Source organism: Montipora capricornis, chromosome 13 (assembly GCF_036669925.1).
Source record: "Montipora capricornis isolate CH-2021 chromosome 13, ASM3666992v2, whole genome shotgun sequence".
Taxonomy (NCBI): domain Eukaryota; kingdom Metazoa; phylum Cnidaria; class Anthozoa; order Scleractinia; family Acroporidae; genus Montipora; species Montipora capricornis.
Genome location: NC_090895.1, coordinates 48,609,265 through 48,621,764, shown reverse-complemented (window position 1 = coordinate 48,621,764; position 12,500 = coordinate 48,609,265). Strand labels below are relative to the sequence as shown.

The following is a 12,500-nucleotide window of genomic DNA, read 5'->3' as shown; positions in this document are numbered from 1 at the left end:
CCACACTGGATAAATCAATATCCACTGGATAACTCAATTGGTTTTGCTAGTGTGTATTCACTGGATAGTGATTTATTTTGAAAAACAAAGGCCTGGTTTCTTGAGCATCTTGATTATAATCAATTATTCCTCTGATGATCATAATCAAAATTTGTTTATTGTACATAGTCAAGTTTACGTAAAAGGAATAATGTTTGAAATTTATTAAATAAACAAAGATGTGTTTTACCTTCTTTCCTCCCTTTGATTATGTTCTACTGAAGCCTCCAAAAGGGACTGTGTAATGTTATTTTAGGGTGTTAACGGAAATTTTTAGTTCATCACGAGTTTAAAATTCGAAAATGGTTTTGTGGAATTCCTTTACTGATAAAGTTATTGTTTCATCACACACATGATTGTCAGCAAAAGTGACCTTTATCGAGGTGATTTGACATAAACATGAAAAACGTTGGGCCGACCTTTTTCAGTTTAAGATTATCCCAATGCAATCGGGTCCGTTTCAGTCTTGTCCATTTGAGTCCATCCTGCTTCTTGTTCCTTTTGCCGTATTTCTTTTATGTTGTTCAACAGTTTCAAGTGGTTATTGCAATGTTTCGTTCTACTTCTTTGGGCATTTTGGGTGTCATGTGAAATTACATCATTCTAAAGCCCACGGTAGGTTCAAACTGCGAAAACACGGAACCTTCTAACCCAAGCCGACCATATCATCAGTTGTTGACCTTAAAGCGCAATATTCATCTGCCTTATGGCAGAACGTCTTCAAAACTTGCTTGTTTCCCTATTCGATGCTAGTGGGACGTCTCGAAAGAACGTAACTTCGATAAACAATGTGAATTTTTCATATTACTGTATGTTCTTCCTGAATCAACAGCCTCAGTCGCGCTCCGTTACTCACGCAAGACGTTAAGGAGCTAAAGCACGCGCATATTTAAGACAGGGGTGGCAACCGGAAGTCAGCTTTTTTCCCTTGTAACTTGCCTTTACACAACCACATTGACATTGCTGAGTATCTTTTATTATATAGATACTGATGAAATACCAAGATTTCTCCTTTTACTAAAAAATCATATCTTCACCGCGCGCAGTGAACATATCATTTTTATCTTTCACATGTGAGGATATAGGTGTCGTCATTGTAACGAACACGATTAGTCAATAAAATGCGAGCTTCGTCTTCATTGTAAGATACTTTTGTGCTTCAGTATAATACCTCTCTACTACATTAACATTTTTATTGCAAAATTTTACATTGTCATGATTTGCTTTTCATAACTTACATATCTTGTTTCATGTTACACAACATGCGTGTTTTAGCGGTTGGTGACCACTTTTTCATCATTTTGAAAATGAAAAAAACAAGTTTTTTTAAATCTGAACATTTCATCAATATCTATATGCTTTCAGCACTCGAAGATAAAATTCGTATCCCCGCGCGGCCATGTAATATCCTCTATTTCTCCATTAGAGATGATTGGTATAAAAATCTGGGAGACACCACTGTCCTGGCACGCGAAATGTTCTCTTCCGGTTGCCATCCGCGTCTCAACAACGCGCGAAAGCTCCCTATTCTCCAGGCACCTGCTTGTTCCTTAAAAAGAAGCATTTTTGTACTCAAAAAGCCAGGTTAAAAAAAAAAAAAAAACAAGGAAAACAAATCAAACAAGCTTTAGGTTTCCTTTATTGTAATTTGGCCTGCCTTAGCTTGATGATGCCATCACCATTCTTTAGTCTGTATATCCTCTGAGAATAGCAAGGTCAGGTCCATTTTACAGTTACATGTACGTTTTCTCAGAGTTAAATACTTGAGTGTGCAGATTGTAGCAGAGTGTAAAACGAGTGGACAAGTTGCTGTAGTTCTCGCGAGTTGTTTCTGGCTTCTGGATTCCGGCTTGTACTTGTAGTCACTTTGTAGAGATTGACGCATTGCGGTCTTGCCAATGAATTAAGTTTTTGATCAGTTTAATATATTGATAGAAAACTGTTTAATAAGAAAATATTTGGGCTATTTAGAATTTGTTAGCTAGGCTTAGAGGTATTGGTGAATTGGAAAGTTTTTGTGGGCTTAAAATGTGTTTGCACATCAAGTCAGTAATGCTGCTGGCGAAAGGTGGACCCTTGAAAACTTCATCGTCAAAATAAACAATGCGCTCAGACAACATTAAACGAACAAACGCACGCATGCATTGATTGACTTTACTCCTACAGGATAGTAATTTCAACATACAATATTGGTTTCTAAATGAGCCGTGATACACCTATCTAATCTTACATATATGTATAACTAGTTATAAAAAATGCTAAAATTCTTTTAAGCAATACTAATGTTACCAACATGTATGTTACAGAGACCAAATTGCTAAAACCAAAATTTTAGTACTTTATTATAGAAAATAATAATTATTGATAACAATAAACATAATTATAAAAAAAACCCTAATCTATAACTATCGGGTTGGTCCTTCCTCAAAAAACGTTTTGAAACTACTCTCAAATGTCACTTGGAAGTGCATCCCATGCTGTTGCCCCTCGACAAGCAAAAGATCCTTTTAACCAGTTTTGCTTAAGGCCGGGACACGCTGACACACTAGGCGGAGACATGTCCAGGTTTGCATTTTTGCAATTTTTCGCAAAATTCGCAATTTTCGCAAAAATCGCGACTCTTGTCAACGACTAGTGCTCTGTAGCTTTTCAGTGTCCTAATCGCAGAACGCTGAAAGCTGGATAACACAAGTCCCCGACAAGAGTAGCGATGTTTTGCGATTTTAATGATTTTTCGCAATTTTCGCAAAAATAGTCAAAATCGCATCTCTTGTCGGGACTAGTGTTCCAAGCTTTTCAGTATCCTGCGATTTTTGCGATTTTTCGCAAAATTCGCAATTTTCGCAAAAACCGTTAAAATCGCAAAAATCGCAGAACACTGAAAAGCTAGAGAACACAAGTCCCCGACAAGAGTCGCAATTTTCGCAAAAATCGGAAAATTCGCAATTTTCGCATTTGCGTGCAAACCTGGACATAAGTGACTAGACGAAAAGTCGCAGCAACATGTCTCTGCGACAAGTTGCTCTGTGTGTACTACTCGCAAAAACAAGTCGCTGCGACAGGACACCTGTTCGGTGCACACGCAGTGATCTCGTATGAAGGGGAATGTGAACTAGTTTAATTTCTAATTCAATATGGCTGACCGTATGACGCTCTCTCGTTGGTTCATTTATATTTTGTCCCAACTTGTTGCCGGAAGTGTACACACGATGCGAAAACGCTGCTTTCGCTAATTTTGTCGCTGCGATAAGTCGCACAAATTCAAACTGGTTTGAATTCGTGCGACTGATCGCGGCGACAAAATTCTGCCGCAGCGACAATGATTTTCATGAACTTAACCGTGTCACACAAGGCGAATTGTTGCGGCGACTTGTTCCCGCGACGCGTCGCAACGACTTATCGCCTGGTGTGTCCCGGCCCTTAGGTTTGGACAAGTGCATGTCAAACTTGCTTCTTCGGATGTTGTAGTTATACATCTCGGAGTTCGACAAAAAACACGCTTTTTTGAGCAGTTACCCCACACAAGGCTGCAACAGTCGAAGTACGGATTTACTGATCGATAAATAGAATTCAATGTTCTTAAGTCTTTCGTTAGAGGTCTAATTTTACACTTACTATTTAATATATACACAAGCAGGAGTGTTTTATCAGATATACAAAGTCGTGAGGGAGCCCGAGGGATTTTTTATATCTGGTAAAACATGTGCTGCGCATGTTTTAAGTGGCTTAAAATACTCCTCCATATTCAATAGCTGTTTTGACCAATCGTGATGGGAAAAAGACTATTCCTTCGTGAAAGGCGGTCTAGCCCAGTTCACCTGGGAATCGAAAAACACCCTGAACAAAAAAGACGTTACATAAGAAGACGCACCAGTCTAGTTCACCTGGAAATCGAAGAAATGTATTTGAGCGATGTATAAAAATGTTGTTCACTTTTGGCCAGTAAGCGTAAAAATGCTCCGGTTTAGTGTTTTGAGGGATCTTGGACAGAGGACAACGTGCCTCCAAAGCAACAGTTAATTTAGGCGGCCAAACACTGCGGAAGAGCAAGAGAAAAAAGACTTGGACGGCTACCAGGAACGAAGCCAAGTGGGTTTTTAAGGTTTTCTCCGAGTGGCAGATATCAAGGAGCAACAAGAAAGGAGTCATGAAATACAAATGAACATGAGGCATTACATAATGCCTCTAGTGACATTATATAATGCCTCATTTTGCATTCCATTGTTCATCTATTTACTCCGCAACCACGTTGAAATCCCTCCCCAGGCTTTCAACTTTGGTGGGTGAATTATTAGGTATAACAACTTACTCACGTGTCTAGAGAACTTCATCCGATTGGTCAAAACGACTATTGAATATGGAGTGTTTTTAAAGCATACACAAGCCATTTTGGCTGTTTAGGTCAGTACCATGTGCAATATATGATTATCCTATGACAGTCTAAATTCATCAGTGTGTACGCTGAGCAACTTTATGGTAGCTTTTCCTTTCCATAGTCTTTTGTGTGCATTTAATTTCGTTTTTAAATCGATTTGTCTAGTTATAAATTGAGTTCTAGGAATGTTTGTTTTCTTATTCTATTGTAAATAGTATCTATTCTTAATGCAGTCTTTATACATTGTAATTTTGTACCTTAAGAGGGCCACAAGTTCATCAGTAATGTTAGTTACTGTCACGTGTTACCCTCGTAAAATAAAGTCTCTCTCTCTCTCTCCCCATGGGTTTATCGTATATGTTAAGGGTGCGTTCGATTGACTGTATTCTGGAATAAGAATACATGGAATAGAAGTAAGAAAGCCTTCGTTTTTATGGAGATTCACATCAGAATTGTCAAACAACTGCTGAAATGCTATTTTAAACATATCTTTATTATTTTTGTTGCTTCAAAACGCCAGAAATGTTTTGTCTGGAACCGACTGTCATATAACTCGTTTTCGAGGCCTGTAGATGCCCTCTTACTTACGATTTTTTTCTCGTGGGGCACCTGTATATGGAATGTTCTTGGCCAATTTCTTCCAGAGCATACCGAAATGTAGATTCATTTTATCCCCTATGTCTTTTTTTATCAGTATATGATCGACCCCCACTGGAAATCTCGTTAATCATTGTCGTCTTACGACCGAAAGTACTGTACTATTACTTTTCGAGTTTCTCTTACGTTGCCGCTATTTTCTTGGATGTCGTGGTTGAAATATTTTTTTATAATTTTGATATAAACCTTGTTTCTGGTATTTCTCAGTATAATTTAGTCAGTCTAACTCATTCTTTGTTTTGACAAATCTACGTAGCTTGTTGTTCTTTATTCGCGAGTAAATTTGATTGTTGGAAGGAAATTGTTCGAGAATTCACCCAAATGGTTGATTTTGTTTCCCTTGTGGTCCACATTGAAAACCTGTTGTCAATGAAACGTTTCAAGTGGACAGGTTAGCGGGAGTGTACTTTCAAATAGCTGTTTTTCAACATGAGGCGTAAAAACGACTGCGAGGGCTTTTTCCGTTTTAGTCTCCATTGCAATGCGTGAGTCTGCGAGCTTCTGCGCATTTGGAGTTAGTAAAAGAACACCGCAATACAATGCATCTATCGTACGTTATATTTTGACGTTTTGAAAATACATTCGTGAGAGTTGTAAGTTCATTTAGTTTGGCTTTGACACTACACAGTTCATTATTTCACGGCTTTGTTCATCAGCTGGTACGTGTAGCTTTCTGTTTGGAGTTGATCTTGGAGGAAGATCTGCTGGTGGCTGAGTGGATTCTCTTTAAGTTGGTTTCTGTGGAACTTAATCAGCATCGGTCTTATTTCTTTTACCTATTTTATTATTTTTCTAAGGGGCCTCCTCAAGTTTTTCTTTCATCGTTTTGCTGAGGGAGAGGGAGGTAACACAAATGTGGATAGCATGATTTTAGAGTCCACTTAAGGATGGTGCCTGCAATTGTTATTACCCCATATGTTTTGCACATTTCGAAATGCTCGGGTTTCCCATAGGTGGTGCTTCCCAATGCAGGGATATTTTTGCGCGGTTTAAAACTATGCGGAGAAAGCAGAACTCAGCAAGTGCTCTTGGTATGCAAAAAGAAAATTGGGGATAACCATCCATTGTTCGGAGCTTCAATTTGGAAAAGAACGCTATAATTATACATTGCTTTGTATTTTACAGCTTCTTACAAATATTGTTGATTAATTAACTTTGAAAAGTGCGTGGCTACTCCCTGACCCCAATTTTCTTTTTGGATTTCAATAACAAAAAATGTAGATATTTGCTATTCCCGCATATTCGTAAACCGGGAAAAGATACCTTTGAAGTACCCTATTACATGAAATTTCGCGATTTAAAAAGAAAATCGCGAAATTTAAGTGACGCGAAAATTAAATGTCGCGAAAATAACATGACGCGAAAATTAAGTGACTCACATTATATCAATTACTAAAACAGCGACTTTATTACACACGTTTATAACAATCATTTTGAGCTATTCTGTGGTAATGTTCTGGTACTCTTCATCACTACTGCTTTCCGTCCCTACTCCAGGTAGCACTTCTTTTGTACAATCCTCAAACTGTCCATTTACTGGCTCCTTGAGTGTGTCTCACTCAAAAACGCGAAATTAAAGTGAGTCAAAACGCAAAATTTCGCAAAATCGCAAAATAAAGGTGTCGCGAAATATGCGAACCTCAAAATCGCGAGATTAACGTGTCGCGAAATTTCATGTACTAAGGTAGTGGGCACCGTCCTTAAAAAAGCCGCGGTTTCTGATACTGGGACAGTTGACATTAAACTTTTCAAAGTAAACATTACCACCGTGAATTTGTCTTACCAAACAGAGCCGTCTGTCTTTAGCTTATATTCAGGCTACTGTCATCATCTGTATCATCGTCACCGTCCATAATTGTCAGCATAAATTCTAATTTCTTTTGCAGGTCTTTCATGGAAATACTGGGCGGAACGACATTGTCAAGCATAATCTTGAGGAGGTTATCATAGCGAGCTTCGTCCGCTTTCAGCCAACTGACTTTTTTGGTCATAAGGCATTGAGAGTTGAGCTCTATGGAACACTTAAATCTCTAGGTAACCGTCATGAAGTTATTTTCTATAAGTTTTGCAGATCCATCTGCATGTAATTATTTAAAAAGACAAAATTTGAAAAAAAATTAACTCCATTTTTGAACTTGTTCTTTATGTGTATATGTTCAGGAATAGTATTTGACAGCCTTCTGTTAGTGTCGTAAAAGTTCAACATATCCTCTGCCTCTGAAATGACGATTATCGACGATTCCAAATTTTCTCTGAATCGATTGTTATCGTCAATTTAGATTACTCTGTCCCAGGACTTGTGGTAGCAGATGAAAAGAAAAAAAAAGTGAAAGTTGCAACCTGGAGCACCCACTGCGAAGGAACTGTTTTTATCCACGTAACAACTAAAGATCAACTGGCTGACAATTGCACCAATTATTTAAACACGAAGTAGTAAATATAAAATCATTGCTGAATAGTGGTTAAGTCTATTACTTGATTTAAAATGGTTAGCGTTTTCTTGAAGTTTGGTAATCATCATTTTCTCCTGTTTAAACTTGTTTCATAGATGGTGATAATACACGTTTACTGCGACATTCGGAAGAAAAAATGTACTGACATAATTAAAAAATAATAATTTTGTGGCAATAGCGCTGCGGTACTCTAGTGGTTTGGTGAAAGGGTTATTCATCGAACATTCCCAGGTTCGAGTCCAGCGAGTTTAGGCATTGGGGTTCGGATTTTAAAGATAAATATTCATTTCCCATAATCCCTATCAAGCGATTCAGGGAAACTTTGGAATTGTAGATGATCGTCATTTTTGAGGTAGACTGGATGGGTTGAAGAACGATTTTCCAGCACATTTGAATTAAGCAATGGTGTTTCTGGACTTGTGCGGCATTTTTCTGTACTCAGCTGTTCCTTTTTCTTCATACCAGTTCCTGTTGAAGCTCCTATTCTTGTCAACTTGACTGCACAATCGTCTACTAGTGTCGCTGCCTCTTGGAAACTTTCAAAACGGTACTACAACGAAAGAAAGTTGATATCCTTTAAGCTTCTATACCAAAAGGAAGGCTCCAACGTACCACAGATACAAACTATCAAAGATGCCAAGAACGTTCGAATTAAGAATGGTTTGTTGGTTTTCTCCTCGGAAGTCACAGGGCTTGAGAAATTCACACAATATGAATTTAAGGTGTGCGTCTTCAGTTCGGTGGGGTGTGGACGAAACAGTTCCTCGAAGATTGCAAGGACATGGGAAGATGGTAAGGAACTCTATCAGTTTCTCAGGCTTAGTATAGTCAACTGGGGGCATTATCGTGAACTACAGCAATGAAAATCGCAATTTCCTATGGCCATAGACACAGCTGATCCTTTCTTATAGATTTTCTATCTCCATTTTTCCATGTGGTGTTGGAGAAAGTAGTCAAATGCAGTTGAAAGAAATTGACATATTTGCAAACGAGGAATATGCCATGGTGTTTTTACTTATTGATTGATTTATTCATTTATTTAAGATTTTTTTTTTATTCCCGATAAGCCATTTTTCTTCATTTAAAATGTCACTTCCTTGATCAAATTAATCTCCTTTAATTATTGGGAAGAAAGGAAGAAAGTTGCTTTTCAATTGAGAGTGGTTGAATCACATTTCACTCCATGGGCAAAGTTCATTTCTGATTTCTTGTCTTTGCTGCATTTAAAATCTTTCAGTCCCATCAAAAGCTCCTAGCAATTTTACAGTGACTGCTAACACATCTACGGCTATCATAGCGTCCTGGCAGCTTCCTTCCCCCGACTCCAGACATGGAACCATTAGAGGATTTAAGATATTCATCAGGAAGGAAGGCTCTGATATTAACAGACTAGAAAACATTTCTGTTTCCAACGTCACAATGTACACAAAAAATGTCACCGGATTGGCAAAATTTACACGATATGGATTTCATGTGTTGGCCTTTACCTCTGCTGGTGATGGAATGAACAGTTCTGTTGAATTCGCAAGAACAAAGGAAGATAGTAAGTGATATTGTTCGATTTAACTTTTGTTAAAACAAGGCACCCTTTAAGTTAGGTAAGTCAGCCTGTCACCCATTTAAATTAATGTATACATTAGGTAAAAAACGAAAGTCTTTGTTTCAAGGCTGGAGATTATATCGTCTTTAGTTTTTTTCATGGCTTATTACATTACATTGCATGTGCACCTGTTTCATGTACTTGTATTTACCACTGGAATGTTCCAGTCATCACTTTTCCTCTAAACTTTTGGCTACAAAAGAAAACCATTTTATGGAAAGTATGAACCTATATATATTTGAGCTGCAGAATAGAATAAAATGAAATTAGGAAAGATCATTATGGTTAGTTGAGCAATGAAAAGGAAGCCTAAAAAATCCAGTCTTGAATGGGATTCGAACCCATGATCATGCGATTGCACTGCACTTGCTCTACCAACTGAGCTATCGAGCCAACTGGCAGCTGGTCACTTGTAAGTAGAAGCTTGAAATAAATCCATGCTCAGTGAACTGGATTCGAACCCATGACCCTAAGATTAAGCTACACTTGCTGTATTAACTGAGCTATCAAGCTAACTGGGAGCTGGTCATTTGCAAGTTCAAGTTTATCCCGTCCGTGATGATTTTCGGGAAAGATCATCCCAGTCAGTTGAGCAACCCATTCTCTACCGTTACAGTAATTCCACATTTGCTCCGATTTTACTATTATCATTAATTTAAAAGACTGAAAGCTTGATATAGATTATGGGAAATGGTCATATATTTTTTAAAAGACAACCCAAGTATATGGTCATACAACTGTAGGACTCGAACCTTGCAATGTTGATTAATTTAACCCGTCACCTAACCACTTGACCAGCACACCTCTAGCTGCCCATGGCAGGGATAATATTTTAAACATTATTTGATAATGCTGTATTATCGCGCCTCAAAAAACAATGTTAAACACTGCAAACGGTCGGTTACCAAACTTCACGACAAAGCTAAACGTTTGAAAATCAAAGTTTACGCCTTATTAATCTAGTGTAGGCCCAATTACTCTTCACCAATGATATTCTATGGGAGACAAGAAACAAAACAAAAACAAAAAACATGAAAGGCTTGATTTTCCCAAAATTTGTGTTTTAGCATTTTAACACAAGTGTCGATTTTTCTTTTTTTTCCCCAACATTTCGTTGCATGCAAGTTTAAATGCCACCTACATGTACTTTATGCATCATTGTGCCCAGTGTTAAGCAATGACTTCAGTCAATGTCTTTTCCCTTTCCTTACAAAGACCATTGTAGCTAAGATATCAAGATGGTTATGAAACTCTAAATGTTTCTTTGTTTTCTCTCTTGTTTTCTGTTTTGGCCCTGGCCATGCCCAAACCACACCCTTCTTCTAACAGACAACCAATCAGAAGTTTTGATTAATTTATTCAAAACTCAAACATGAACCGAGGATAAAATATGGTACATGGTGACAGTCAGGTTAACCTGAAGTGTGACAGCACTGTACTCACTTTTCAAGTTTTCAGGGTTTCATAACCAGTCCATGAATATGAACTATGAAAAAGCAGGCCCTGCTAGTAGCAAGTCAAGTGACTGAAGAGAGGAAAGATTTCAAAACCTCTTAGATTTCGGGAGCTACTTGACCACCCGTTGTCACTGAAAAATATTTTGTTTCAAAAGTGCACTTTAAGCTGGCTAAGAAGTATAACCTCTGTTTCAAAACAGCTACTTCTTTCAGTCTCAAGGGACGTCCTTTCATCTATTACTTTTGACTGAATTCACATGGCACCAGATTGGCAACACACACAAGCAAGATAACTGTATGACCCTGTTAAAGCTCCGTATCTTTCCACGTCTAAACTATTTCTGTATAATACAACATACATGTACAGCTGTAGAATCTATTTTTAGTAATTCTGAACAATGACTACAGTATATGTACCACAGACTAGAATCGGTTCTTAAGTGCTTTACGTGACTTGAATATAACGCAGCTACATGTACATGTAGGTAATGCGACTTAATGAACAGCGATCACTTAATGTTTTTTCTTCATTAATTTAAAGTTCCTTCAAATGCTCCCAGTGGATTTATGGTGACCGCAAGCAATTCTACAAGTATCAGAGCATCTTGGGAGCTACCACCTGCTGACTCCAGAAATGGAATCATTACAGGATTCAAGTTGTTTTATAGACAGAAACACTCTGATAACCAACCTAAACTTCTTAACATTTCCAATGCTTCCATTCGAGCAGAAACTGTCAGGGAGTTGATGAAATTTACAGAATATGAATTTCAATTGTTGGCCTACACCTCGGTTGGCGATGGACCGAATAGTTCTGTTCAATTCGCAACAACAATGGAAGATGGTAAGTGGTGTCGTTAATTGATGAGTTTTTGTGAGTTCTCTCTTCAGTCAGTGCCTCCACCATTTTGTACCACAAGTCTTGTCCTCTTTTGCACAGCAAAATTAAACTTAATTTGATTAGCGATGCAGTGCTTAGCTGCGGTCAATCGATTGACTTGCAAGTGGTTGATTGGTTGATTTACCACTTGATTAAGATGCTTTTGCTACTTGATGCTGTGAAAGCCATTGATCCTCAGCACATAATTGCACGGAATGATGCATTATTTATAGTGTTGATTTATCTCAGTCTGTCCTTTATCTCTTAAGTTATTTTGCTATGTTCCAGCTCCATCAAAACCTCCCAGTGGATTTATAGTGAAGGCGAGCACTTCTTCAAGTGTCACAGCATCTTGGCAGCTACCACCTGCAGACTCCAGAAATGGAATAATCAGAGGATTTAAGTTGTTTATTAATAGGAAAGGGTCAGATGTCCAAATGATCGATGTTTCCAACTCTTCAGTTTACACAAAGACTGTTACTGGATTGCAAGAATCTACAGAATATGAATTGCAGGTGTTGGCCTACACTTCTGCTGGTGATGGACCACAGAGTTCTGTTCAGTTTGTAAAAACAAAGGAACATGGTAAGAGTTACCTAATTTTTCGAAAGATCGACACAGGGCAATATAACCTAGAGTTAATTTTTTGCGTTTTTTCTTCTGTGTGAGAGAATGTTTTAACACATATTAAATGAAAGGTGTTACAATTGAACCCACTGGGAACTCGGAAAAATCCGAGCCCCAGATGGGATTCGAACCCACGACCCTCTGTGATCTAGTACGGATGCTCTAACCACTGAGCTACTGGAGACTCTATGGTGAGCCAAGGTGAAGTGTGGCTATTTGACTCGAGATGTATCACGCAGCCACAGAGTAAAATATCGACTGACAGCATAGCTAATAACTGCATCGTGCAGTCACATTGAGAGCGTCATTGAACGATGCGGCCAACCAACCACCAAAGTGAGCGAATGTGAGAGAATGTTTTAACACATATTAAATGAAAGGTGTTACAATTGAACCCACTGGGAACTCGGGA

At 38.2% G+C, this 12,500-nt stretch overlaps 1 protein-coding gene and 1 long non-coding RNA gene across 3 annotated transcripts in view; one reads left to right on the top strand and one right to left on the bottom strand.

Moving 5' to 3' along the window:
- Nucleotides 1-884, bottom strand: part of LOC138028350 (uncharacterized) — a 3,018-nt gene extending 2,134 nt beyond the window's left edge. Inside the window, exon 1 of the long non-coding RNA XR_011127648.1 lies at nucleotides 230-884. This is a non-coding gene — a long non-coding RNA (uncharacterized lncRNA). The remainder of the gene's footprint in view (nucleotides 1-229) is intronic.
- Nucleotides 1-12,500, top strand: part of LOC138028349 (uncharacterized) — a 38,478-nt gene that overhangs the window by 2,110 nt on the left and 23,868 nt on the right. For both annotated transcript variants that reach the window (XM_068875850.1, XM_068875849.1), the window contains exons 2-6: nucleotides 6,958-7,105; nucleotides 7,990-8,316; nucleotides 8,762-9,067; nucleotides 11,123-11,425; nucleotides 11,750-12,046. In XM_068875850.1, the coding sequence (XP_068731951.1) occupies nucleotides 6,958-7,105; nucleotides 7,990-8,316; nucleotides 8,762-9,067; nucleotides 11,123-11,425; nucleotides 11,750-12,046 (1,381 nt within the window). The remainder of the gene's footprint in view (nucleotides 1-6,957; nucleotides 7,106-7,989; nucleotides 8,317-8,761; nucleotides 9,068-11,122; nucleotides 11,426-11,749; nucleotides 12,047-12,500) is intronic.